At 42.8% G+C, this 27,930-nt stretch overlaps 2 protein-coding genes and 3 pseudogenes across 3 annotated transcripts in view; 4 read left to right on the top strand and 1 right to left on the bottom strand.

The window, feature by feature from the left end:
* The window catches only part of LOC140712438 (uncharacterized), a 46,698-nt gene extending 39,771 nt beyond the window's left edge, over nt 1-6,927 (top strand). The window contains exons 13-14 of the mRNA XM_073019493.1: nt 6,144-6,603; nt 6,669-6,927. Coding sequence (XP_072875594.1) covers nt 6,144-6,603; nt 6,669-6,845 — 637 coding nt within the window. The 3' untranslated portion in view covers nt 6,846-6,927. The remainder of the gene's footprint in view (nt 1-6,143; nt 6,604-6,668) is intronic.
* Nucleotides 1,310-6,114, top strand: LOC140712436 (golgin subfamily A member 8C-like). The gene is made up of 8 exons (XM_073019492.1): nt 1,310-1,518; nt 2,309-2,430; nt 3,281-3,319; nt 3,585-3,632; nt 3,721-3,805; nt 3,901-4,010; nt 5,047-5,133; nt 5,239-6,114. Exons 1-8 carry the CDS (start codon nt 1,311-1,313, stop codon nt 5,368-5,370), a joined length of 831 nt encoding a protein of 276 aa, XP_072875593.1. The 5' UTR covers nt 1,310; the 3' UTR covers nt 5,371-6,114.
* On the bottom strand, nt 4,071-5,039 carry LOC140712450 (uncharacterized; annotated as a pseudogene).
* Nucleotides 6,928-9,668: 2,741 nt separating the features above from the next.
* Nucleotides 9,669-10,513, top strand: LOC140712437 (putative golgin subfamily A member 8D; annotated as a pseudogene). The gene is made up of 3 exons (XR_012094078.1): nt 9,669-9,992; nt 10,088-10,243; nt 10,329-10,513. The product of XR_012094078.1 is annotated as a putative golgin subfamily A member 8D (transcript).
* Nucleotides 10,514-17,491: 6,978 nt separating this feature from the next.
* On the top strand, nt 17,492-19,192 carry LOC140712475 (ATP-binding cassette sub-family B member 10, mitochondrial pseudogene; annotated as a pseudogene).
* The last annotated feature ends 8,738 nt before the right edge of the window (nt 19,193-27,930 follow it).

Here is a 27,930-nt window from a genome sequence, read left to right on the forward strand (position 1 = left end):
AGGAGCTGCATGGTCTGAACCATTTGATTCTCATGACAGAATGGGTAAAAACAATTTTAACCATGAAACCATGCAGATGTTCATATTCTGGATAGGGTAAGGTCAATGCCATTGTCAGAGGAAAAACTTTTGGCCATCACAGGATAGGAGAGAAAGTTTGAGTTGTAAACAGTACTCTAATGCCATTTAAGGGAATGGGTTTTTCTGTCCCTATTCTTTGGAATATTTAGGGCTAATTCCTTAGTTTTTGACATCACAAAAATTTCCAACTATTTTGTTCTAAGAGCCATTTCAAACGATGGACTACAATTTCAGAGCAATTACATGAGAGTAATACCAATAGAATTTTTAAGTTACCCATAGTCCTATATCCCTAACAATTATGTTCATGCTTGCATGTTCTCTTTTCATCTTTACTGTGTGCATACTTTCTTAGTAACGACCTGTAGACATTTTTTAAGCAGGAATAATTCTCGAGATAATTTTGTATGTTTCCTTTTTTCTTTATAAGGTGCGTATTGGGTGGGGGAGCATTATGCATGAAACTTCTCACAAAACAGGTGATTATTTTCTTATAATACCCAATTTTCACCCTCAGTAGAGTGTTTTGATTATGTAAGTTAGATTGTGAGTAGAAGGTTCTCTTAAAGAAATTTTAGTGTTTTTTTTTTTCATAGCCCGTACTTCTGAGGATGAAAAAGGTAAACCAGTAAAATGAGATTGTACTTGGTGCTGAATCTATGCCAGGATAGGCATTAAGAGTTTCTTCTATTTAAGGTTCTAATTTGCTCGTGTTGGGCACTTAGAACATCAGGTTGTTGTTTTTTGTGAGATTCTGGAAATGATCCAATTTTACTTTTTCCCCTTGACTCCAGACTTTTTAACCCTGATCTGCTGCTGTTGAGGCATATGAGGTTTGGGTTGTCCTCTTTCTGATGAATTCCCAAATTTAACAGAAAGGCTGCCTTCTGCCGTGAGGATACATTGATATAAAAGTTTGAGAGGTACTGGTGCACTTCTTCACATTAACAGACGTGTGAGGATGTATGACTCTAAACCACACGGCATCCAGTTCCTGCCTACCTAATGTTTACTTTTCTACCTCTGCCTCTGGTTTTGGTCCCTGGCAGTTGCTCATTCTTGGCAAAACCCCAGAGCTTGGAGTCAGAAGACTGAGTTTCAAAGTTCCAGTATTGCCTTTTTCTTTTCTTCTTCTTCTTTTTTTTTTTTTTTTCTATCCATATCAAGCCCTCTCAGTCACTAAATGATTGTGACAACACCTTGTACAGTTGTTGGTGCCATTAAATCAGATGGTGTATAGAGTATTTTGTAAAAACTGTAAGGAGGATGTGGCTGTAGGGGATGATGGTTCTCATGAGTATTACTGCTTTTCTTTCCCACAGTTAAAAGAATATTGGCAGAGAAACAGCCCTGGTGGTCCAACAGGAGCGAAGAAGAACAGGAAAACAAATGGCAGTGTCCCTGAGACAGCCACTTCTGGTGGTTGCCACTCACCTGGGGATGTGAGTCTTGGCTGACCAGGCTCCTGGGGACAGGGGGCCTCAGGGGCAGTAGAGGGTAATTATTAAGATTGTGGATGGACTGCTGGGTACTGGTTCAGAATTCTGGGTTTGAATCCTGCCTCTCCGTCTGCTAGGGATATGATTTAGGGCAAGTTGCTTGAGCTCTTTGGGCCTCTCTTTGCACATCTGTATAATAGAAGTGGTATTGTTTGACTTCCATTTGTGAGGTTTAAATGAGATTTGTTACTGTTGTTTTTATGTTAATCCCTAGTACATGGCCTGCGGTAAACACCCAGGACACCCAGGATATGGTCATTGCTGTTCGATTTTCCTCATCCCCAGTCTCAAGGGGAAGCCAGGACAATGAGAACAGCCACTTGTCATCAGGATTCACTGAAAGGGACCCAGGGTGGGATGGTGGGGAGATAAAAAGCATGGGAGAAGTTGGCACAAAGGAGTTATGGGACAAAGGGTTCAAGATTGGCAGAAAATGAAATGTTGCCAGTTGATGGGGAAGAAAGGAAGTCAGAAGGCTCTGACACTGAGGGGGACAGAACATCTCCACGTGCACTCTCATCTCTTGTAGTCAGCAACGGGTATCGACGGAGAGGTCCCTACGTCATCTGCTCCCCTGAAGGAACTGGAGGTAAGAGGCTCTGGGCGGAGGTGCAGTGACCCTGCAGGCCAATCCTCCAACCTCCTCCCACAGCAGGGAGTGGGTGCCCCTCTGCCAGCTGAGAGAGCCTACACACCCCAGCCCTAATGATTGTTCTCTCTACCTCTCCATGACTCCTCCTCCACCTCCTCCTCTCTGCATGTGCCTCAGAGCCTGTGCCAGGAACTACCAGCAGCCCTGGACTCGAGGTCCGTCAAAATCAGTCAATTGAAGAACACCATCAAATCCTTGGTAAGAGTCCAGTGGGGTCCCCTGATTCCACGCTGCCAATCATGGGCTCCAGTTTTCCCTTGGGGCCCTGAAGAAAGGGGCTGGGGGCCCTGGTGCCAAGGACAAATAGGGAGCTGGGGTGCCCAGGCCTCACATGGAGGGACCCCAGAGCACGCAGCATGGCTCTTCTTTTGCAGCCCTCTTTGCCGACTGTCTCCTCTCCACACACCCCTGCTCGAGTCCTTGCTACACACGCCCTGGGGTTGTTGCCTCTCGGGGAAGTGCTAGCCTGACTGGTTGTCAGGGGCCCCGTATTTCTGCTGTGACTCAGTCCCTAATTTGTTCTTTGATTCTGGACAAGCCGCCTCTCCTTTCTGGACTCGTGTTTCCAGAGGAGGTAGTGAGTATCAAAGGTGTCTGTTAGCTGTGAGAGTCCGAGATTTAAAGGCTCCCTAGAACAGAAACCTCAGGGACAAGGGCTGCTGTCTGTCCTTTTCCGTCCTATATATACTGTGAAGAACCGTACCTGGCCCATACGTGCTCAGTGAATGTTTATTGAATGAACGCACTTTTCTAAATCACAAGCGGGCAGGAGGGGGCCTTTCTCAAACTCCATCTCTAGAGGTTTATGTTCTTGTCCTCTCAAGAGATTCCAGATTCAGACTTTGAGTTCTGTGGCTGTGGGCAAAAACCAACAAAGACCCGAATTCTCTGTCCTTGGGCGCTTGAGGAGAGTTGACCAGTTCGTGTTCCCACTGAGTCTGAGAACTCTGCCTTTAAAATCCATTCCTGGCCCCACCTACCGCTTCCTGGTGTGGGGAATAGAGTTGAGGGGCCACCCTCCATCACCTTAATTTGACTCTCCCCACAGCAACAACAGAAGAAACAAGTGGAACATCAGCTGGAAGAAGTAACGTGATTTCTTTGTTTGCTCACAACATGACTGCTGGGTTTGGGGGGCTCTCAGATGTAGAGGCCCCAGTCTCCTCTCCCCTACTCCCAACCTGGGGAAGAAGGCTCACCCCTCAGATTCCACCCCATCCCCACAGGGTCCCTGATAACCTGCTCCCATGGGTGGGCCTGTCCTGGGGCATCGGTGGCTTTCTGGGGGCATGTCTCTTGCTGTGCCATCTCTACCTCCCCCTGGTAAAAGCTCTGTCTTCCTCTTCCTATAGGAAAAGAAAGCAAACAACGAGAAACAGAAAACTGAAAGGGAGCTAGAGGTGAGTGGAGGGTGTGAAGTTTTCTCCTGTCCTCTGAGGAAAGTTTCTTTCCTTCTCTTTCAGCACTTGCTTGGCTTTTCTCCCAAAGGTTCAAATCCAGAGACTGAACATGCAGAAAGGGAAACTAAGGACGGACCTGTATCACATGAAACGTTCTCTCAGATACTTTGAAGGTGGGAATCTGGGCACCCTGTCATCCTTCAGCCTGGCACTTTGACAGGTCTTTAGGGGGAGTCCTTTGGGCCCCATCTCAACTCTCTCATTACAGAGGAGTCAAAGGATCTGGCCGACCGCCTGCAATGTTCATTGCAGCGTACAGGAGAGTTAGAGCAGGTGCTCTGTGCTGTCACCGCCACACAGAAGGCGGCGGCGAACTGGGTGAGTCCAACCACCTGCCCCGTCCCCTGGGAGCCCGGCTTCACAGATGGAGGAGTGAGCCTAAGGGTCCCTTCTGCAGGATGGAGTGTCCTGCCCAGGAGGCGGCATGGCCATGTCTCGCTGCTTTTGTGTGTGGTTGTTAGAGGCAGCCTGGGGCTGAGTCAGCTGCTGTGGGTGAGTTGGGGGGCACAGTGGGGGGTGAGCACTGGATGCAGAGCTTGGAGGCCAAGTGCCTGCCCTGCCCTTACCTGGCTGTGGTCTTGGCCAAATCCTAGGTGGGGTATTGGGTACTTGTTCTGTGAAGGTACAGAAGATTACCTTTAGTATGATACCATTTCTGTAGAGAGAGGAAATGTATGTGTGTGTGTGCGCGCGCACATATTATGATAGTATACGTAAAACATGTCTGCAACCGTTCATAAAAAACTTGGGAGAGAGCAACAGGGTGGCTGGGAGATAATTTCCTTCTGTACCTTCTGAGTTTTGGACTATGCAAAGGTATCATCGTTTCAAAAACTGAACGAAAGATTAATTTTCCCCTTCCTATCTGTACCCCCAACCCCAGCAAAAAAATGGGCTTAGAGAATCAGATAGACCTGGGTGTTCAAATCCCAGCTCTGCCTAAGTGATGTTAGGCAAACATTTAACCTCAAATACTCCATGTTTTTTCATCTACACAATAGAGGTCGTCATAGTAACCGTCTCCTATGGTGGTTGTGAGGATTAAATGGGATTGCTAGCATGGTGCCTGGTGAAACACTCCATAAAGGTTCAGACAGTGGTAGTAATAACAGTAATAACAAGAGCAATATTATCTGATCTCTCTGGGCCTCTGTTAGGCAGCTGTAAATTCCATCTCTTTCCCTGTCCCTTCCAACTTTACTGAGTTCTGTTAAAAACCAGACCATGGGCTTGGAAGTGCGTTGATCTTTATTGACTGAGTTGTATATTGAGCCTAGCCCTAGCCCTTTTAAGGGGCACTATGTGGAATGGCCCGGGCTCCCCAACTGGAAACTTCTCACTCTTCATCATCCAGTTCTCAAGCCGCAGTCAAGCACTTATTGAGTGGCAGTTAGAGCGGTCCATACAGGAGAAGGCACGGCTGAAAGCACGCCTGACACGGGTGAGGTTTTGCAGAGGGAGGGAGGGAAGGAAGATGACCCCAGGTGGCCAGGAGCAGGTGAGGACCAGTGACAGCCCTTCCTAACTTCTGTGCCCATTCTTGCAGTTGAAGGAGTCTCTAAAACAAGCCCATCTAGAGAGAGATGAATATGCTCAACATACAAAAAAGAGAGTCCGGTGGCAGCAGAGGATGAGGAAAATGTCTCAGGAGGTGAGATCTGACCCTTCAGCCCCCTGACCTTAGATGGGTCACGGAATCTTTCTGGGCATCTGTAAAATGGGAACAGTACAGCCAGAGGTGGTCATGGGTCTGGGCTTTGTGGAGGTGGGGGCAGAGAGGGAGATGGCAGCCACCAGCCACCAGCCCCTCTCTCCAGGGCCCTTTCCCCCTGTGCTTTGGGTAGGTTTGCACACTGAAGAAGGAGAAGAAGCATGATACGCATCAGGTAGAGAACCTGGAGAGGAGCTTGTCCAAACTCAAAAACCAGATGGGTAAGATGGGGCTGGCGTGACCTGGGAGCAGGCCTGGCATCAGAGGGCTGTGGGGGGCTTAGAATGCCCCAGGGAGGTGGGTGGATGGAAGGGCTTTGAGGCAGAGGGAAAGAGGTTTGTGCCAGGAGATGGCAAGTCTTGTCATCTCCATGAGCCTCAGTGTCCCCATCAGCAAAGGGGGCCCATTGTCAGCCACCCACAGTGCTCTGTATCTGAAAGTGGTTGGAAGATTGGCTACCATCCGGGTGTGAGGAATCATTAGCAGTGCGGCCAAGTTTGGGGAGCCTGAGAGGAGCTGTGCACCAAGAGGAGGGGTTTCGTTGTTGTTTTTTGGTTTTGGAGAATCCAGAGGCCCTTATTGACCGCTTCCTTTCTCAGCTGAACCCCTGTCCCCGGAGCCCCCAGCAGTGCCCCCTGAGGTGGAGCTGCAGCACCTGAGGAAGGAACTACAGAGAGAGCAGCAGGAGAGCTCCAGGTCCAGGTAGAGAACAATCAGCACGTAAGTCTCCTGAACCGGAGGCAAAAGGAGAGGCTTCGGGAGCAGGAAAAGAAGCTTTGGAAGCAGGAGGAGAAGCTTCAGAAGCAGGAAGAGAAGCTTCGGGAGCAGGAGGAGAAGCTTCGGGAGCAGGAGGAGAAGCTTCGGAAGCAGGAAGAGAAGCTTCGGAAGCAGGAGGAGAAGCTTCGGGTGCAGGAAGAGAAGCTTTGGAAGCAGGAGGAGAAGCTTCGGAAGCAGGAGGAGAGGCTTCGGGTGCAGGAAGAGAAGCTTTGGAAGCAGGAGAAGAAGCTTTGGAAGCAGGAGGAGAAGCTTTGGAAGCAGGAGGAGAAGCTTCGGAAGCAGGAGGAGAAGCTTCGGGAGCAGGAGGAGAAGCTTTGGAAGCAGGAGAAGCAGCTTCGGAAGCAGGAGAAGCAGCTTCGGGAGCAGGAGGAGAAGCTTCGGGAGCAGGAAGAGAAGCTTTGGAAGCAGGAGGAGAAGCTTCGGGTGCAGGAGAAGAAGCTTCGGAAGCAGGAGGAGAGGCTTTGGGAGCAGGAGAGCTTCGGGTGCAGGAAGAGAAGCTTCGGGTGCAGGAGGAGAAGCTTCGGGTGCAGGAGGAGAAGCTTCGGAAGCAGGAGGAGAAGCTTTGGAAGCAGGAGGAGAGGCTTCGGGAGCAGGAGGAGAAGCTTCAGCAGCTGGCCGAGCCACAGAGCGGCTTTGAGGAGCTGGTGCGTTGCCCCCCTGGGTAGTCTGTCCTCCTCCCTGGCCCTCCAGGCCTTTGTTTCCCCACCTGTAAAATGGGGCAGTGTAGCCCTCATGTGAAATGTTACTTCTAAAGGCACCTGTGAGCCAGAGCCCTGCTCTGGTGGCTATGGGACAGAGGGGATGATTTTTCTAACCTGCCTCCACCCTTCCCCGTGCCGTGGGAGGCAGACACCAAGTTCTGGAGTCTCCAGCTGCAGTGGGTGGCTGCTGATTGCTTCTCTCTGTCCAGAACAACGAGAACAAGGGCGCACTGCAGTTGGAGCAGCAAGTAGAGGAGCTACAGGAGAAGCTGGAGGAGGTGAAGGAGACGGTAACCTCTGCCCCATCCAAGAAGGGCTGGGAGGCGGGCACCAGCCTCTAGGGAGGGGTGTGCCAGGCCAGAGGCAGCTCCAGCCTGGGGGAGGTGACCTCAGCACCCTCCAGGACAGTCCCGTGACTGTTTCTTGCTTCCTGTCCCGTGACTTTTAGAGGTGGGTAGCCCTGGGCTCCTCCCAGGTCTGGACATCATCATCCCAGCTAGAGGCATGGAGCCCCCCAATCATAGGGGAAGAGACAGTGGGATAAGAGGCTCCTTACACCAGGCGTGGTGGCTCACGCCTATAATCCCAGCACTTTGGGAGGCTCAGGCAGGAGAATCACTTGAGGTCGGAAGTTTGAGATCAGCCTGGCCAACATTGTAAAACCTCATCTCTACTAAAATGACCAAAAAAAAAAAAAAAAAAAAAAAAAAAAAAAAAAAAAAATTAGCCAGGCATGGTGGTGCATGGCTGTAATCCCACTTATTCAGGAGGCTGAGGCATGAGAATCACTTGAACCCAGGAGGTGGAGGTTGCAGTGAGCTGAGATTGCACCACTGCACTCCAGCCTGGGCCACAGAGTGACACTCTGTCTCAAAACAAAACAAAAAGGCTCCTTAGATTAAAACTGGTTTCCAGCCTCAGTTCCACTGGTCACCATTCAAGTACTTTGCATCTCTAAGTCTCTGTTTCTTTAACTTCAAAAGGAAGTTAGCATTTTCCTTACAGAGGTGCTGAGGATTAAATGAGATAATACATGGAAAGCATTAGGCCTGTAGCACACTTAGCAGATAGTGGTTGGCTCCCACTGTTTTTCCATCAGTCTGTGGCCTACAGTTTAAATGGTGAGAAAAGGGTATGCCATTTGAGGATGGGGAAAAAGGTATGGGGTTCTAGGAAAGGGAGGCAGTCACTGAGACCTGGAGCAAGGGGCCCGGGTCCTGGGAAGACGACAGAGCCCCACAGTGCCCTTGCTACCCTATTAATGGGCCCCGAATCTGGAAGCCAGCCCGCCATGTGCCGTCACGCCCAGGGTCTTCCTGCAGGTGGAGCTGAAGAGCCAAGAGGCTCAGAGTCTGCAGCAGCAGCCAGACCATTACCTGGGTGACCTGCAGCAGTCTGTGGCCATCTATCAGCAGCAGGTGGCCGCCTATCAGCAGCTGACCTCTGAGAAGGAGGCGCTGCACAGGCAGTTCCTGCAGCAGACCCAGCTAATGAACCAGCTGCAGCAGCAGGAAGCTTGGGGCAAAGTGGTGACCAAGATGACCCGCCAAAAGTTGCGGGAGACCCAGGGGAGGGAGTGGCTGAGGACGGGGCCATGAGGGGGACGACCTGGCAAACTCCGTGCCTTCTCACTCTTTCCTGGCCCCTTAGGAGCGCCTGGAAGCTGCCAGGCAGCAGAAGCAGCAGCTGCAGGACCAGTTGAGCCTCATGGCTCTCCCTGGGGAAGGTAGGGGAGACGCTTAGAGTAAGAAGAGAGAGCCCCAGGAGGAAGGGGGGACTGTTAGCAGCACAGAATTGAGGAGTTGGAAGAGACCTTTAGAACAGCTGGTCATTATGTCGACCGGGTGCCTGCACTAAGTTTGGCATCAATATGGTGACCTCCTGGAAGCGGGGGGGGGGGGGGGGGGGCCACCAAGTTGCCTAAGGATGGCTGAACTGGCCCAGGTCAGAAAGGGAGCAGGTCAGAACTCCAGCACTGACCGGTAGTGGGACTGTGCCTGGGCAGTATAGCAAGATCTTGGTTCTTAAAAGTAAAAATAAAGAACAGCAGCTCATTCCTCTCTGGGAGGGGCTGGCTCAGGGTTACCCAGTGAGGGTGGAGGCAGAGTTGGGCCCACAGTACCTGCCTTGTTGGGTTGTCTGAGGAGCCCTCTGGCCACTCCCCACAGGAGATGGAGGAGAACATCTGGACAGTGAGGAGGAGGAGGGACCTCGGCCCATGCCAAGCGTCCCAGAGGACCTGGAGAGCTGGGAGGCCATGGTGAGCCTGACTCCCCCTGCACCCATTTTACCACCTTCCTCTGTGGTCCCTGCAGGACCCCTTTATGCTCTTAGTTTCCCTGCCTTCTGATTTCTCTGCACCCTCACCCCTTCCTGGAGCCAGTGGTCAGACCCCATTTCACCTGTGACCAACAGGTGCACACTCTGAGGCCCCAAGGGAGGGGCTGCGCTCCACCCCTCTGCCCCATTTGTTCTGTGTATGCCCCTACAAGAATGCTCAGGTCTTGCCCTCAGGTGCCATTTTTCAAATCCGCTGGAGCCAGTGCCCAGGAGGAACAGGCACGGTTATCAGAGCGGGTGAAAGAGCAGAGGGTGTGCTGCCAGCGCGTGGCTCACCCGGTGGCCTCGGCCCAGAAGGAGCCAGAGGCAGCGGTCCCAGCCCCAGGGATGGGGGATGAGTCTGTGAGTGGGGAGACCCACTGGATCCTGCAGGAAGTCATGGAGAAGCTGTCCTATACCAGGACTCACCTCCAGCTTCTCCGTGACTTGAAAGTGCCACCTGAGGGCAGGTCGCTGTCGAGATGTGACCCCATTATTTTGGCTCCAGAGTGGCCATATGGACCACCTGGAGGAGAAGGCGGACCTGAGGGAGCAGGTGGAGAAACAAGAACTTTGATTCATCCAGTACTGGAGGGAGAGATGCCGTCAGTGAGTGGGAGGCCAGGGCACGGCAGGGGGAGCTGCAGGGCCCTCGGAGGGGCCCCAGCGTCTGAGCCCTGTCCTCCCGCAGGAAAGTTCATCACCTTGTAACAGAGGCAGGGGCCAGTGCCAAAGATGCGGCAATGGGAGGAGGACATCATCAGGCTGGCCCAGGACAGGGAGGAGATGAAGGTAGGGTGTGCAACATCTCTGTGGGGGTGGGCGTGGGCGTGGGCGTGAGGGTGGGTGCCGGCAGCGGCGTGACAGCTGAGCACCCCTCCGTCCAGGTGAAGCTGCTGGCACTGCAGGAGATGCTGTTGCAGCTTGTGGCGACTATAACAAGGGGCACCACAAATTCCTGGCCACTGCCCAGAACCCTGCTGATGAGCCCGGTCCAGGAACCCCAGCCCCCCAGGAGCTTGGGGCTGCCGACAAGCATGGTGGTGAGTAGAGCCCTCAGGCGGGGCGGGCAGGCAGGAGAGGGGGTGCTGGCGCTGCACTCAGATCCCCACCTCCAACTCTCCAAAGATCTTTGTGAGATGAGCCTCACCGACAGCGTGGAGCCTGCACAAGGAGAGGCCAAAGAGGGTTCTCCCCACGACAACCATTCTGCACAGCCCATCGTGCAGGAGCACCAGGAGCACCCAGGCTTGGGCAGCAACCGCTCTGTGCCATTCTTTTGCTGGGTTTGGCTGCAGAGAAGAAGGAGATAAACATCACCATCATCAAAGAGCTGGTCAAGAAATTTTTTAAAAAGAAACAAACTTGTGGGGTTAATCTCCTACACAATTCATTTACTTCATTTGCATGTTAGAGCTACTCATGATGATTTGTGTTTCTAATTTATATTTGTAAGAAGTTAAAAGAGAGTGGGTCTCTGTGGCTTTCACTGATGTTCATTCTAGCATCCTTTAGCATTTTTCTTTTTTAATTTCATAATTATAGGTCATTAGCATGCATATCGAGTTGGCCTTACATGGTGGGAGTTCAAACACATGAAGACCCACTGTTTGCATAGAACTATTCTCACTGGTTTGGCATAGGCTGCCATGCTTTTTAAATGTTATTACAGCATGTATGTTCATTACAGAATTCAGATAAAATTTCCTTATATTGTGCTATTGTTTGATCTAATCTTAATGACAGCAAGGTCTTCATTCGCTCAATATGTGGTTTACCTCCAAGTGTGCACTGTTGATTACTTTGTAATATGCCACTATGAGTACTGACATTAGAGTTGTTTAAAGGTCAAGAACTGGAAACAGCCTTTCCCCCATTCTCTGTGTACTGGTGATGGGAGTAATAACATTTTGGGGGAGCTTTTTAAATCTTACCAAAGAGGACAGTGGCCTGCTCCGGCAGGTATGTGCAGGATAGATTGTGTTTCCTTTGTTCCAGTGCCAGGAATGAGCGCTGTACTATGGCAGTTCCCTTAGGATTCGTGTGTGCTCTGGGCTCATGAAGATATTGCATCAGGAGCTGCAGCAGTTGTATTCTTTTTCGATGACCTAAAAAGGTATTATTTCTGAGGAATGAAAGGTTTGCATCATTGACTGGATGTGGAAAACCTTTCCTAGCTTAGAGCATTTGTATCTATAATATATTTTAAAGTCAGAGTTCATGTTACCTGTTTTAATTACATGACTACATGTCCCAGTACACAAAAGGGTGCTGGCTGGCATTCTTCTTAATGTATTTAGCAAAGATAATAAGAAATCCTTTACGAGTTTAAATGTCCCAGGAACAGGCATACAGACTGTAGTCAAGAATAAGTTAGAGTGAAGGAAAGCCGTGTGACACCTGGCATTCCTCTCTGTTCACGGAGCTTCTTTGAGGCTTGAAGATTGATTTTACCATCTAGACCTCTCTGGCTAATACCTATTCTTCAAACACCTTGGTTACTCTGACATTGGAATTTACTTCTTTTCCTTGAATGGAAAACACTTTTAAAAAAATAACATTATTATAAAATATATGTGAGAGTACTTAGTTGAAACAAAAGGAGTTTTAGGAGACAGTATCATACTGTCTTTGAAAATCAAGGGGAAGTTTATGCAACTTAAAATGTTTACAAACTGCAGTGCAATCTACTGTTTGTGAATGTCAGTGTATTATCAGGAAACGTGTCTATACAATCACAGGTATATTTCCTCACAAACTTCTTTACGAAGAGTGAAATTATGTTTTTGTACCTCTCGGTTTCAGTTAGGGGCATATTTTGTGCAATATTTATGTGATTGTGCCTATGCATGATGAATGAATTAATTTCAGTCATATATTGCCTAAATCATAACTTGATGGTGCTTGGGAAAGAATCAACAGTTAAAACTTCATGAAGTTCTAATGTCAGTGTTCAAAACACATCACAGTATTAGGATGTAGGGAGATACGTACATGTGCTCCCTGGGGTGGGGATTTCTAGTTACTAGACCATCTCCATTTTCAGCATTTGGCATCCTCATGATACTTTTATAAATATGATATTAACAGAAAAGCAAAATACAATTTTACGATGGAATAACTGATTTGCCTGCATTCACTGAAAAAGTGCTAATATTGGGTCCTTGTGACTTCAACTGACTCTTTCAAATTGTATGAATGTGTCAACGTATCAGATAAACCCAGTTTCAGAATGATAAAGAAAAATGTTAGACCACATAATGCGGCTAATTAACAGTGGTATGGTTAATAGTGCCACTGTGTTTTTCCTTTCTGTTGGAGCACAAGAACATTCAATAGAATTTTCACTAAAGAGGAGCTGTGAGTATATTAGTGGGAGTGGGAAGTGGAAGTGTCATCTATTTTTTAAAAGGTGGGAGATCCACAATATACAGTGAAAAATGGGGAGAAGGAAAAGCCAAAACAAATGAACTCATTTAAAAACATTATCTGCATTACCCTGGAAGTTATCAAAATTGTATATGCTATATCAATATATTTTTGGAACTATTTTATGGAAGTATTCTTGATAGAGTTTGAGTGCATTTAATGCATGCTCTTTTTTCCAGGTGTCCAAAGAAAAGTGCTCTTTTTACAATAGATCGATATTCTCTAAGCCTGTTTCCCACACCAACTAATATCAGATTCACTAGAGTTTATGAAGAATAGATTTCTAGCTCTTACTCCCAACCAAATTAATCATAGTTTTTGGGAACTAACCCAGGTATCTTCATTTTCAACCAGCATCTAAGATTTGGCTAGTAAGTTGTGAGAGTCAACAGATTTTACTTTTTTTTTATATGATATAGATGTAGGCAGAAATATCTAAATAGAGTTATAATCCCCCCAAATCTTTTTTTTCCAACTATCATAAATTACCACAAAAATTTTGTTCCATGTGAAAAGATTACCTAATGAATGAATAAGTAACTTGGAACTTTAAACAAAATGGACACTCATTCACACACGTATGTAGAGGAAGTGCACTGCAGTAGAAGAATTTCTTTTCTAGATTAATGGTTGTAAATGTCCCCAATCAAATATTAGTTAATAAGGCAACATTGTCCTTTGAAAAATAATTTGAGAAATGACAATTTCATTTCTGCTACTAATTTTTACCTCTGATTGCTAAGTGATCTAACAACTACCCATTGTTCTCCCTGTGTTTGTTTTCTAGTGTAAATTTGGTAGACTTAATTACAGGTGATAATAGTAGCATTTTTGAGGAATGACAATCTTGTGCATTTTAATGCATGATTATGAAAGCACTCTTGACAAATGAATTGATCACCTACACAAAATAGGCATAGGTGTAAATGCAGGTCACTCAAATGGAAGATCAATCATGTGAAGCAATATTTTCCAACAGTTCTTTTGAGAGATATTCAGAGAAACAAGGAAAGTACATTTCAAATAATCTTGGAGATGCTATATCTTAAAACATACTAGGTACGTTTTTGTTTGTTTTTAGCTGCAAGATTTCTTAAACAATGAACAGACCAATGTGCAGTGAATTTCTTGGAGGCAACTGTATAGTTCACTGTTGAATGTATTCGGCAACAAGACATTTTTGCAGTTATCTTGTGAGACTAGGATAATGTGAGATGGATTCAGAAAATCTGAATTTAAGAGTATACAGCTCTGATGAACCACATTATCTATTACTTCTAGCCAGTTTAAGATCTGTTTCTAGGGGAAAAAAATGAATTTTAGATTTGTGTACTACACGTAGTATGGCCCATTATAAAAGTTTAAAAACCTTCCCTTATCCTCCTTTTTCCCAAAAGCATATATAATTCTTTTGCCTTGAGAATGAATAACGGTTTTTTATCACTTACATGATTGAGTAACTTACAAAGGCCCAAATACAGTGGGAAAGACAGAAGAGAGTACCAATTCATTGGTTATTGATTATAGCTCTGGTGATTTTGTGCCTTCCCATCTTGGTCATTTTTATGGGTTCTAACATATTCCATCTGTTGAGCACCTATCTCTCTGTGTCTTTGAACTGACACTGAACACGTGGTGGACTCTAATTAGTTCTTTTACAATTTCCTGGAGTATGCTTTTACCTGTTTGTTTGAAATCTCATGGTCTCTTGACAGCTCTTTACTATCTACACTGTTATGCATAATTCAAAGATAGAGAAAACACAGTGGACATTTAGATCAACTAACTCACACTACAAAAGAGGAAATACAACATATTCTTATCTACTCCTGCCCGTGTGACTTTGCAATGTAATCATGATTCTTTGAAATCTTGCTGATTTCTACAGTCTCCAGACCTAAATTCTCCAAAGTGATACCTTCAAACTACTGCTTAGGACATGGCCTGTCCCTAGAGGAGAGTGAGGTGCCCCCCAATCCCTGCCACTCACATAGAAACGTTTATGGGAATAGGACTAAGCTAAAAATTCATGAGGCAATGAACTGTTTCTGAGCCAGTTTTAGCATTGTTTCACATCTCTGTATTCCAGGGCTTAGCTTTGCAGCTGCTGCCTAACATAGAGAAAGCCCTCAGTATTTTTGTGTTAGAGGAATAATCAGAAAATAGAGATAAATAAATTGAAAGCAACAGCTAGAGGAAATTATATAACCAGAGCTAATTTTCAACAATACAAACTGTATTCCTTGAAGGACATGGTCTAAAATTTATTTTTTTAAGGTAGAAAAATGATTATCTTCTTTATTGTATTTCCAAAAAGCATGATTAAGCCCTTATCAATTTCTGTGGCTGTGATCAGATATTTTATACTCCGGATAATTAGTGGACAGTTTTGCACCTTTGATTTGATATTATACCATCAGTATTCAACAGTTATTTTAACCACTACTGAAATATTTTAAATCCACTGCCATTTAATCATAATTATCCTTTCTGCAGAAGTTCCAGTGACAGAGAACTATCCTGTGTTTGACAGCCAATGATGAATAGTGCTTTTTTGACACTAAGTTTTCAGGCTAACAAGTACATGAGGATCCTTCACATTTTCTTTGCTTTGCCTTGCCAAGTGTCAAAACTGTAAGTCCTCTGGCTGACATTTGACTTGGTGAAACTATAACTGTCTCATTGGTTGTGGGTCTGTTAGAAAAAAATTATATATATAATCAACTGTCAGCTCAGATGAATTTCTCAGCTATATTGCTTACTTTTGTTGGTCACAGAATTAACTGGAAAATGTATTTTCCTCTCTAATCTCCCTTAGAAAATAATAATTGAATTCATTTCCCACACATAAAAACTCTCATCTCCTGCTTTGTTTTTTTTTTTATAAAGAGAAACTTTAGCACAAAATACATATGGCCCAAAGACATTTTGAAACATATACTGAATATACTCTACAAAATTTTATATATGTGAAAAATTCTTATGAATATATGACATAAAAGGTAAAATGAAAATTGACTTTTTGAAATATTAATCAGTTTAGAAGTGGACATTAGGAAATAGTTCATTCTTTTTTTGATGCATATGCTAATGAGCCTTTAGGGAAGGTTATGGTGTGAAATCTATGATTCAGGGATTCAGATTTTGTCAGGGAATTATGTGCAATTAAAAAATAACATTTAATGGGTGTGGTATAAAATTGTCTTAAGTGATTCTATTCCAAGGGGAGGAAATCATATTTTTCTAACATTGAAACTAAGAGAAGTTTGGAGAGAATTCAGAAAACAGGAAGCAATTTAGTTTCAGAGAATTAATTGCTGTAATACCAGAATAGTAAACCTGGAGTTTCAAGTGTGTTGTGTATGATGATCAGGCCCTACGATGTCATTTTTCTTACCTTTGGTAGGATAGAAAAAGACTATGATGGCTTGTTTGTTACGTTCTAGAATTCTTACTAGATAATTATGTAAGTTGTGTTATTTAATACTTCCTACAAAGCATTAAATATTCCTACAAAGAGAGATTATTTTATCTCTTATTTTGCAGATTAGGGCACAATATTTGAATATTAACTCATAATTCCTATAGTGCCAGGGAAAGTTTGAGCTTAAAGTCCAATCTGAATGCAAAGACAGTGTTCTTTCTATAAATTCTTCAATTATAGTCTGTATAAGAGAATTCTCTTCACTGAATGAATTAATCCATTTAGTTACTAGAGTAAAGCTAGTATAATTTAATTTCTCAAAAACCTTGGCTTAACACAGGAACATAATAAATTAAAATAGAGTAAAAATCTTTTGAAATAATTATGACGTATCTCTCAGGATAATAAAAAAGGGAGGATCACTTCAAGGTCCAACAGTAGTAGATGGATGATTAAACAAATTATGCTCTGTCAATGTACATGGTAGACAGATTTAATTCATTAGTTGTATAATATAAACTTTTAAATATGTCAACAGATGTTATAGTAAAACATTAAGGGAAAATACCAATGAAGGGATCTCTTAATCTAATATTTAACACTTCATCACTTAATAGGATTTTGAAGAACACCTTTCTTACTACTTTGTTCTTTTTAATTTAGAATCACACAGATTTTGTATAGCTTATATATATATATATATATTTTTTTTTTTTTTTTTTTTTTTTTGAGGCGGGGTCTCGCTCTGTCGCCCAGGCTGAAGTGCAGTGGCACGATCTCGGCTCACTGCAAGCTCTGCCTCCCCTTCACGCCATTCTCTTGCCTCAGCCTCCCGTGTAGCTGGGACTACAGGTGCCCGCCGCCATGCCGAGCTAATTTTTTTTGTATTTTTAGTAGAGACAGTGTTTCACCGTGTTAGCCAGGATGTTCGTGATCTCCTGCCACGGGCCTCCGCCTCCCAAAGTGCTGGGATTACAGGCGGGAGCCACCGCGCCCGGCCTTTCCTAGGAGATGTTTTGTTTCCATCTCATTACTTATTGGTCTTTTCAGGTTTTGGAGCTCTTCATGGTTCATTCTTGCTAGATTGGATGTGTCTAGGAAAGTATCCATTTATTCTAGATTTTCTAATGTATTGGCCTGTAGTTGCTCCTACTAGCCGCTAATGATCCTTAGAATTTCTACAGAATCAATGATAATGTCCCCTTTTTCATCTCTGATTTTATTTAGTTTTTTTTTTTTTTCTTTTTCTGTGTGTGTGTGGGTGGGGGGCTAAAGGTTAGTGGTTTGGTTTATCTTTTTTAAAAAATGAAGTTTACATTTTGTTGATTTTTTTTTATTTCAATTTCATTAATTTCTGCTCTTACCTTTACTCTTTCCTTTCTTGTATACTTATTTTGGGTCTGGTTTATTCTTGCTTTTCTAGTTCTTTAAGATGTGACGGCCCCACGGTCCCGCCGAGCCCAGGCGGCTCCTGCCGGTATCCTGCGCATGGGCTGGGCCACCGCGCCCCGGTCCCTGTGGCAGTTCACTGGCCTGAGGCCGGAGCCGCTATAGGGCGCGGGGACGGCGCTGCTCCGGGGGTTGGAGCCGCGCGCCGCTGGAGGAGCTGCTGCTGGGGCGGGGTAGGGCGGCTCGCGGGGCGGCGCGGCTCCTGGGGCTGTGGGCTCTGGCGGGCAGCTGCAGGTGCAGGGCTCTGGAGCCGGGCCGGGCGCTCCTTGGCGCCCCCGCGCGGGGTTCCCAGGTCCCACCGCCGCTGCCTGGGCGGGAAAAGAGGGCTTGCGGCACCGGCTGGAGGCGCCTCCCGGGGACGAGACGCAGCGGCCTGAGTCTGAGGCCACGAAGCTCCTGGAGCTGGTGTAACCTGAGCGCCCGAGGCTGGCAGCTGCGGTTGGATTTCTCACGATGTCGTGTTAGCTCCATGTCTTCCCCCTTCTTCCCGGCTCAGGTCATCGATGTCATCTCTACCAGCCCCACTGTGGACTGCAGCGACAACCTGACCCGCCTCTGCCTTGGGCTCAGTGGCGTGTTTCTGTGTGGTGCTGCCGCCAATGCCATTCGTGTCTACCGCTTGCAAACTCCAGGCTGAGAACTTCATTCTTCTCCCTTCGGAGGCAGGGTTGCTTTCTTTGACAAGACTCGCACAGGAGAATTGATTAACCGCCTCTCAGGAGACACTGCGCTCGTGGGGCGCTCAGTGACTGAAAACCTCTCAGATGGGCTCAGGGCCGGGGCCCAGGCTTCTGTAGGCATCAGTATGATGGTTTTTGTCTCACCTAATCTGCCCACCTTTGTTTGGAGCGGTGCCTCCAGTGTCAATCATGGCTGTAATTTATGGACGATAGCTACGGAAACTGACCAAAGTCACCCAGGATTCCCTGGCACAAGCCACTCAGCTAGCTGAGGAATGTATTGGCAGTGTAAGAACTGTTTGAGGTTTTGGGAAAGAAACGACTGAAATAAGAGATACATGCCAGCAAAGTGGACCATGTGATGCAGTTAGCAAGGAAAGAGGCATGACTCTGGCTGGCTTCTTTGGAGCAACTAGGCTCTGCGGAAACCTGACCGTACTTTCTGTCCCGTACAAAGGAGGGCTGCTGATGGGCAGTGCCCACATGACCGTGGGTGGACCCTCTTCCTTTCTAATGTGCGCTTTCTGGGTTAATGTATGCTTTCTGGGGTGGAATAAGCAAGCATCGAAAGTCTGAGCTCTTTCTACTCAGAGCTGATTGAAAGGACTGGGTGCCGGAGGGCGCCTCTGGGAGCTCCTGGAGAGAAAGCCCAAGCTGCCTTTTAACAAAGGGCTCACCTTCAATGAGAAAAGCTTCCAGGGTGCTTTGGAGTTTAAGAACGTGCATTTTGCCTATCCGGCTCGCCCAGAGGTGCCCGTATTTCAGGATTTCAGCCTTTCCATTCCGTCAGGATCTGTCACGGCACTGGTTGGCCCAAGTGGTTCTGGCAAATCAACAGTGCTTTCGCTCCTGCTGAGGTTGTAGGACCCTGCTTCTGGAACTATCAGTCTTGATGGTCATGACATCTGTCAGCTAAACCCAGTGTGGCTGAGATCCAAGACTGGGACAGTGAGTCAGGAACCCATCTAGTAAACCATATGAGAGACTTTAATGCAAAACAGTGTTGCAGGAAAAAAAAAAAAAAAACACTAAGACTGAAATATGTAAACCATATATCATGTTATTTGAAAAATACTTTTTTCCAGTGTGTAAAATATTGTTTTGAAATGTACCTGTTCTCAAGATCTTTTTATTCAGAGTTTTAACAATTGTAACTTTTTAAATGTCTATAGCACCGAAGTTATTTTCAGGGTTTGCATTTTCTTTTATTGTGGAATATTTTAATTAATATAGCCTGGCACCTCATTTTCTTTGGCCTGAAGATTGAAGCAATTGTCAAATGACAACATTAAAAAGGGAATTATAAATAAAAAGCCTGATTATTTAGGGCAGTTTACCAATCACTGTGTAATTCTTCTGATAGTATTCTACCTAATTTAAGTTCAATTTTACTAGATAGAGTAATGGAAAATGAAAATTTAACCCTGTATCCGATAATCCCATGAAGCAAACTGAACCATTTAACATCAGCTGGAAAGAAGGGAACATTTATATTGCCTGTCGCCTGTGTCTTCAAAGGTGTGAGAGGTGAGGAGTATGTGTTCCTATGGGAACTACGTTTGAATATGTGCAGTTTTCAACATTTTGGCACATGAAATCCTAACAAGTTTTTAAAAGGGCAGAAACTTTATTTCTTGAACAGGAAAACCTATTTTGTGAACAGGAAGACCTATTTTTTGAATTCACGTTTGACATCTGGGAAGCAAGGGACGAACTGTCAGGTATTATTAAGAATGAATTATTTTCTCATTTAAGTTGTTTGAAGGCATGTATTTTGAAAAATATCTGTTAGAAGTTTATAATTTCAAGACAAATTGAATCTATAATACTTTTGGAATTTCACTAATAAGGCTAAAATCTGAGGAACATAACTAATTTTCAGCCTTAAGACATTTAAGTTTGGAAGTCCTTGCTATTCAATAGAATAACAAGAAACCTTCAGAATGTATCACTCTCCTGAAAAGAAGATATTAGTAAACTTTTTTGTTTATGGTTATAGTTTTATTTATAGTCTCGAAATTACTAAAGCAATGCTGACAACCATTGAATTTGCCTTATTTTTTATTCAGTGCTGTTAATGTGCTGTTGCCTGAAGAAAAAAGTGCTTTTTCTCCATTGATGAGGCTAGACCCTAAGAAGTAATTAAGTCAATGGAAATCAAATGGAAGTTTTGCCATGAACTAAGCATTTATTAGTTCCCTGATTAGACTAGAAGAAGAAACCGCTGTTTCATGACAAGCATGGAATATTTTATTTTATTCTTCATAATTAATGAATAAAATTTATAGGAATGAATGAATGTGGTGTTTTCTGAAATAGTAAACAGAACATCTGTGACAATCATTTTAACAAGCTCTACTTGTGTTCTTTATAAAGTGTGATTTTCAGAAAGCAAATAAAACACAATTACAAGGTTGAATCTGAGGAAAATAATCCTTGTGTCATGGAGGTATTTACAAAATTGCATTGGATTGTTATGTTTTATTTTCTGATACATGATGTTCAATTATATCTTTAGGTAATATTTATATCATAGATTAAAATTTATAGTGAACTTAAAAAAAGATGTATCATCAGGTTGTTTATTTGAGGTTTTTCACTTTTTTTGATCTTGGAAATTGTAAGTATAAATTTCTCTCTTACTACTGCTTTTTGCTGTATCCCATAGGTTTTGGTATGCTGCGTTGCCATTTTCATTGGCTTCAATACATTTTTCAATTTCTTCTTAATTTCTTTGTTGAAATTCTAAGGATCATTAAAGGCTACTATGAGCAACCATAGGCCAATAAATTAGAAAACCTAGAATATAAGGATACACATAGATACAGAAAAAAATCACATTATCAATTTATTCTTAAATAAGCTTTGCTAATTTGTCTCTTTTAAGAACTTTAAACTGCCAAATTCGTGAGTATGGAATTGTTCATAATAATGATGATTTAAATACAGAGGCTCTGTAATGATATTTCTTCTTTCATCAGTCCTTTTTTCTTGGTCTTACTAGTATGTAACAACTTTATTGATCTTTTCAAAGTAACATTTGTTTCACTTTGTGAATTTACTATTTACTTCCAATTTCATTTCTTTCATTACCTCTATTATTTTATTTTTTTCAAATTATGCTTCAATTTGTTTTTTTAATTGACTTTTAAACCTACGTATTTTTCCAATACAAGAAGTTAAAGTAATAAATTACTCTCTCAATTTAACTCTGCACCACAAATATGTAGGTGTGTTATAATTTTATTTTTAATTGACACATCATAATTGTGCATATTTATGTGTACATAGTGATGTTTCAATACACACAGTGTATATATTTAATTACCCTGATGAGATGATAGTAATTAGCATATCCATCATTGCAAACATCATTTCTTTGTTTTGGGAACATTCAATATCCTTTGCTAACTATTCAAAACTATATATTATTGTTACTATTGTCATACCATAGTGGTATAGAGCATTAGAACTTATTATTCCTATCTAGCTTTAATTTTGAATATTTTAACAAATCTCTTCCTATCCCTTCCTTCCTCTTACACTTCCCAGCCTCTAGCATCCTCTGTTTTACTTTTAACTTCTATAAGATCAAAATATTTTAGCTTCCATAATGAGTGAGAAGCTGTAATGTTTACCTTTCTTTTCTTGACTCATTTCACTTACATTATATCCTCCATTTCCATGCATGTTGCTGTGAAGGACAAGATTTCCTTCTCTTTTATGGCCGAATAGTACTTCATTGTGTATGTATGTATGTATAACTTTTCTTTTCTTTTCTTTTCTTCCTTTCTTTCTTTCTTGCTTTGAGATGGAGTCTTGGTCTGGAGTGCAATGGCATGATCTTGGTTCACTGTAACCTCTGCCTCCCGGATTCAAGTGATTCTTCCACCTCAGACTCCCAAGTAGCTGGGGATGTGCCACCATGCCCAGCTAATGTTTATATTTTTAGTAGAAATGGAGTTTCGCCATGTTGGCCAGGCTAGTCTTGAACTCCCGACCTCCAGTGATCTGCACACCTTGGCCTTCCAGAGTGCTGGGATTGCAGGTGTGAGCCACCGTGCCCGCCCGATATACCACATTTTCTTTAACCATTCATCTGTTGTTGGACTCTTAGGTTGATTCCATATCTTGGCTATTATGAATACTGCTGAAATAAACATCTAGGTGCAGATGTTTATTCAATATACTGTTTTCCTTGATTATATTTTTTCTAAATTATCTTTTGATTTCTTTTGTGAACTATGAGTTAGTTAGTTTTTCATGTTATTTACAACTATTTGGGGATTTCCTGTGTATCTCATGTCATTGATTTCAAATTAAATTTTATTGTGATCAGAGAATATATTCTATAAAATCTAAAACATAAATTCATTTAAACTTACTCTTTGATTCAGCATTTGGCCTATGTTGGCGATGCTTTCAATACATAAGAAAACAATGTATATTCAGCATTTTAAGTGTAGTTTTTATAAATGTCAATAAGATCAAGGTGATTTATAATGAAGTTGAAATATTCTATAGCCATATGATTGGTTTGTCTCACTGTTCTATCAGTGATGAACAGAGGGATGTTAACATCTTTAATTATTATTGTCATTTATCCATTTCTCCCTTCAGTTCTGCTTACTTTCCTTCATGAATTATGAGGCTTTATTATTAAGTGGGTGTCCCTTTTGGAATATTATTGTCCTCTGATGAATTGGTTATTTCATAATTATGAAATGCCCCCATTTTCTCTTATAATGCACCCTCTTTTCCAGTCTACATTGCATTTTGCTAATACAGCCGCACAAGCTTCCTTATACTTGCTGTGTATATGGTTTATCTTTTCCTATAGGTTGACTTTTCACCTATCTGTGTCTTTATGTTTAATGTATGTTTCTGGTAGACAACATTAGATGTCTAATATGACGATCTCTGCCTTTACTTGGATGATTTAGTTCATCAATATGTTAAATGAAAGGTGTTGCCAGTTTTAAAAACTGTACAATCTGTTTGTTTCTCTTCTCTTATTTTTGCTTAATTGCATTTTAAGTATTCATTTTAAATTGCATAGATGAGTTAGTTGCATTGCTTTTGTATTGAGTTAATTGTATGATAATCATCATCAACTTATGCTTAACTAATCTACATTTTACTTACAGGTAATTTTTTACAACCTCATATATAATGTAAAAAAAACTTCATATACAACGTGAAAAATCCTTTTTCTATGTTTACATTCTCTCCAGTGATGGATAGCGATGGCTACTTTGTCAAATCAAAACAAGGCAACATTTTACTAAAACGTGATCTGTGCTCCACCTATCCTATTCATTGGCACCGAGGACTTTTAGGGCAGAAAAGTATTCTGCATGATACGATACTGGTATATGCATTTACCCAAACTCATAGAACGTATGACAGCAAAAGTGAACCCTAGTGTAAACTATGGACCTAGGTGATAAGGATATGCAATGCAGGTTCATCGGCAGTAACTAATGTGACACTCCACAGGAGAATGACCACAAAGGGTCAGGCTGTGCATGTGTGAACACAATGATGTCTGAGAAATCTTTGTAGGTTTCTTTCAATTTTGCTGTGAACTTACAACTGCCCTAAAAAAGAAAGTCTATTAAAAACAACAACAACAACAAAAACTGATGACCATAACATTTCCTTTATCCCCCTCTGTCTTTTGTGATTTTTTTAGTATAAATTTTTCTGTGCACATCATAAACCCCACAATAAAGTGATATCTTTTTCAACTTAAATACTCAGTTTCCCTTCAATGAAATTGACAGATAAAGTATTTCCTGTTACTCATATACTTATCATTTCTATGCTTTTAATTTCTTCTAATTTGGAGTTTAGATTTGATGTTATTTCCCTTCAGGCCAAAAAACTGCCGTTAGCATGTTTTGTAGTATGGATTTGCTGGTGACAAATTAGCCCATTTAATTTTTCTGAAAATGTCTTAATTTTACATTCAACTTTGAAAGATATTTGAACAACATATAGAAATGAACCCGATGCTCTGTCATCTCCAAATACTGTAGTAGAGTGATTCTCAACCAGGGAGAGTTTTGCCCTCCATGAAACATCTGATAATATCTCAAGATAGTTTTAGTTGTTAGTCTGGGGAATGGTGTGAGGAGGGTGCTACCGTCATTTAGTTATTAAAGGCAAAGCAAGTCGCTAAACATCCTACAATTCACAGGAAATGCCCACAACAAAGAATTAAATGGCCCAATGTGAAAAGCGATAGTGCCAAAGTTGAAAAACTCTCCTTTCATATATATTTTCTACAAACACAATTGTGTGTCTATATGTGTATATACAGATATATAATTCTATATATTACAAATCTATTACAGTAATATGTGTGCCCCCCCACACACACATGCAATACATGCACAATACAACAAACAAAACCAGAAAATTATTAACATATTCTTGCATCTAATTCTCAAGCCCCCATTAAAATTTCACCAATAGTCAGCCAGGTGCGGTGGCTCATGCCTGTAATCCCAGCACTTTGAGAGACTGAGACGGGAGGATCACAAGGTCAGGAGTTCGAGACCAACCTGGCCAACATGGTGAAACGCCATCTCTACTAAAAATACAAAAATTAGGTAGGCATGTTGGTGGGCGCCAGTAATCCCAGCTACTCTGGAGACTGAGGCAGGAGAATCGCTTGAACCTGGGAGGTGGAGGTTGCAGTGAGCTGAGATGGCGCCACTGCACTCCAGCCTGGACAACAGAGTGACACTCTGTCTCAAATAAATGAAAATAAAAAAGAAAAACATATTGCATATTATGTAGAGGTAGAAGTTTCAAGAATATTATTAACTAAATTTCTGCCTACAAAATTCTACACTGAAATAAAATATTTTCTTTTTCTAATAAAAACAAGAACAGTTTACTGGTTCATAACTCAAAATGGAATCAACTAGCATATTTGCATTTATATCACAAAACAGTGCAAATTCTGAACTCAATATCTCCAGTACTGCGAAACAATAACAGTATTCACTTTATTGTGTACATGTAACTAACAGTAAAGAAGAATCCCCAGAGCAGCTTCCTATATTGGATAATAGATAACAGAGAAATCTGTATTGGATAATAGATAAGAGAGAATTAACTAACTCCAGATTTGATTAAAATGATAAAATACCTCTTAAGAATGATTATATTTAAATTCTGAAATGTAAACTTTATACCATTTTACTATCATTGTAAACAAATTAATCCGAAAGTTATATCCACTGCTATTGGTGTTCTAAGGAACTGTTGCCACTCTTTAGGCAGGATCTAAGTGGCTACGCTCATTCAACTCTGCCCCAGAAATCCTGCATCCTTTCTGATACTTCCGTAATTAAATTACATATACCCTACATTCTCTTTCAAGAGGCTTTTATTGGCCAGGAAGATTAACCACTCCTTTCTCTGTTCCCATTATAATCTACACAGCTTTTTATTGCACACGTAGTTATGTACTATTATATTTTTACTTATTTATTACCTCTTATCCAACTATATACATTTTAAGAGGAAGAGAAATAACATTCTTTTTGAATCTCCGGTGTTTAGTACCATGGAGAACTCAGTGACTGGCCAATAGCAGAAACTCAACAGTAACTTAATACATCTTTGTTATATGAATGAAAGGAAAGAAAGGAGGAAGAATAACGGAAATTATTATAGTTTATGGAGTGCATTTAAGTACCATGACTTCTTTATGGCAATTTACTGTCATAACAACCTTTGAAGTACTGATTATTATCCTCATTCTACAAATAAAACAAAACAAAAGCTGATGATCAGAGAGTTTAAGCACCTTGCCTGAATTTGCAGAGTCCATCCTGTGTATTTGGGATGCAAATAATGCGTATCTCTGACTCCAGAGCGATGCTCAGGACATGACAATGTTCAGAAGGTATGTGATGCGTGCCATAGGCTCTTCCTCCTAAAACACGCTTGGTTAATACCTTCACTGTGGACTATATATTAGGATCCATTATTTGCAGATGAGAAAGAAAACAGAATAAAATTAAGAGGAAAAAGAATCAACCTCAGTGAGTGTTTTATTCACATCTATGAATCCTATTGTGCTCTTACTTGATGTGATTGTCATTTGCTGTCACACAAAGTAATTATCGCTATATTACCCTTAATCATAAACATTTGATAAGCACATTTTTTTTTCAATAACTGTATTAGCCAGAGCACTTTTGGTGGTAAATGCAAGACATTCAACTTGAATGTACTTAAGCAACACAGGGAATTATTTGGCCCACATAAACTACAGAATGCCTCAATCAGAGGGAAGAGAAAATTAGAACAGTTGAGATTCTACCTCTCATTTTCTGTTATGTTCTGAACAAGTTATCTCAGACTGTTTTTTGGCAAGGTTAAAAGCATGATTTCAGACATTATCAGTGCTTATATCCTCATACCTATCTAAGGAGAAAGGAAAAAAATTCCAGCTTTTAGCTTCATTTTGTAAAACCCTGGGGGAGTTTCAAATTGGATTGGATTAGGTCATATGCTCAAAGCTAGACCAGTCATTGTAGCTAAAGAATTAGGTACAATGATTGGACAAGCCCTGGTCAGGTGGCATCATTAAATCAATTAACTGTGAAACTGTGGAGCTGGCTTCACGGGAAGAGATGCTCGCTCCTGTTCTGACCTCAGGGTTGGAGTATGAGAAGTGTATGTAAATTGAAGAATTCAGGACACTTTTCCTGGAATAAATGGGAAGAGTTTAGGGAGAGCGACACACAGACACACACACGGGAGGTTACGCCTTCTCTCTCTTTCTAGTCTTTCATCTTGCCTATCATTAAGTACATACTGAACGTCATTATCTCTGGACTTTAGTGAATGCCAAGGGTAAAGAACTGACCTTGGGCTGGACATGGTGGCTCAGGCCTGCAATCCCAGCACTTTGGGAGGCCGAGGCCGGCAGATCATGAGGTCAGGAGATCGAGACCATCCTGGCTAACACAGTGAAACCCTGTGTCTACTAAAAATACAAAAAAAATTAGCCGGGAGTGGTGGCGGGCACCTGTAGTCGCAGCTATTCAGGAGGCTGAGGCAGGAGAATGGCGTGAACCCGGGAGGCAGAGCTTGTAGAGATCGCGTCACTGCACTCCAGCCTGGGCGACAGAGTGAGACTCCGTCTCAAAAAAAACAAAAAAACAAAAAAAACAAACAAACTGACCTTCTTTGGGGGGTTATTCACGATCTTTATTCTTCAAAAGTTTGAGATGCCGTTATTTATGCCTTTTACTCTTGAAGAGAAGAAGATATTCATGTTATGGACAACGATGTAAACTTTAACTACATAAAATGATGGATGAGATGGTTGAAATGGTATTTCATCAGTTCTCTTTTTTTTTTTTTTTTTTTTTGAGATGGAGTCTCGCTCTGTCGCCCAGGCTGCAGTGCAGTGGCCGGATCTCGGCTCAATGCAAGCTCCGCCTCCCGGGTTCACGCCATTCTCCTGCCTCAGCCTCCCGAGTAGCTGGGACTACAGGCGCCCGCCACCTCGTCCGGCTAGTTTTTTGTATTTTTAGTAGAGACGGGGTTTCACCGTGTTAGCCAGGGTGGTCTTGATCTCCTGACCTCGTGATCCGCCCGTCTCGGCCTCCCAAAGTGCTGGGATTACAGGCATGAGTCACCACGCCCCGCCCTGAGAACATATTCTCTTCACTGAAAGTTACCAAAAGGGTTGGTTTAGGAAGTAAATGAAGGGTCA

The sequence above is a fragment of the Chlorocebus sabaeus genome, chromosome 9 (genome assembly GCF_047675955.1).
Source record: "Chlorocebus sabaeus isolate Y175 chromosome 9, mChlSab1.0.hap1, whole genome shotgun sequence".
NCBI lineage: Eukaryota > Metazoa > Chordata > Mammalia > Primates > Cercopithecidae > Chlorocebus > Chlorocebus sabaeus.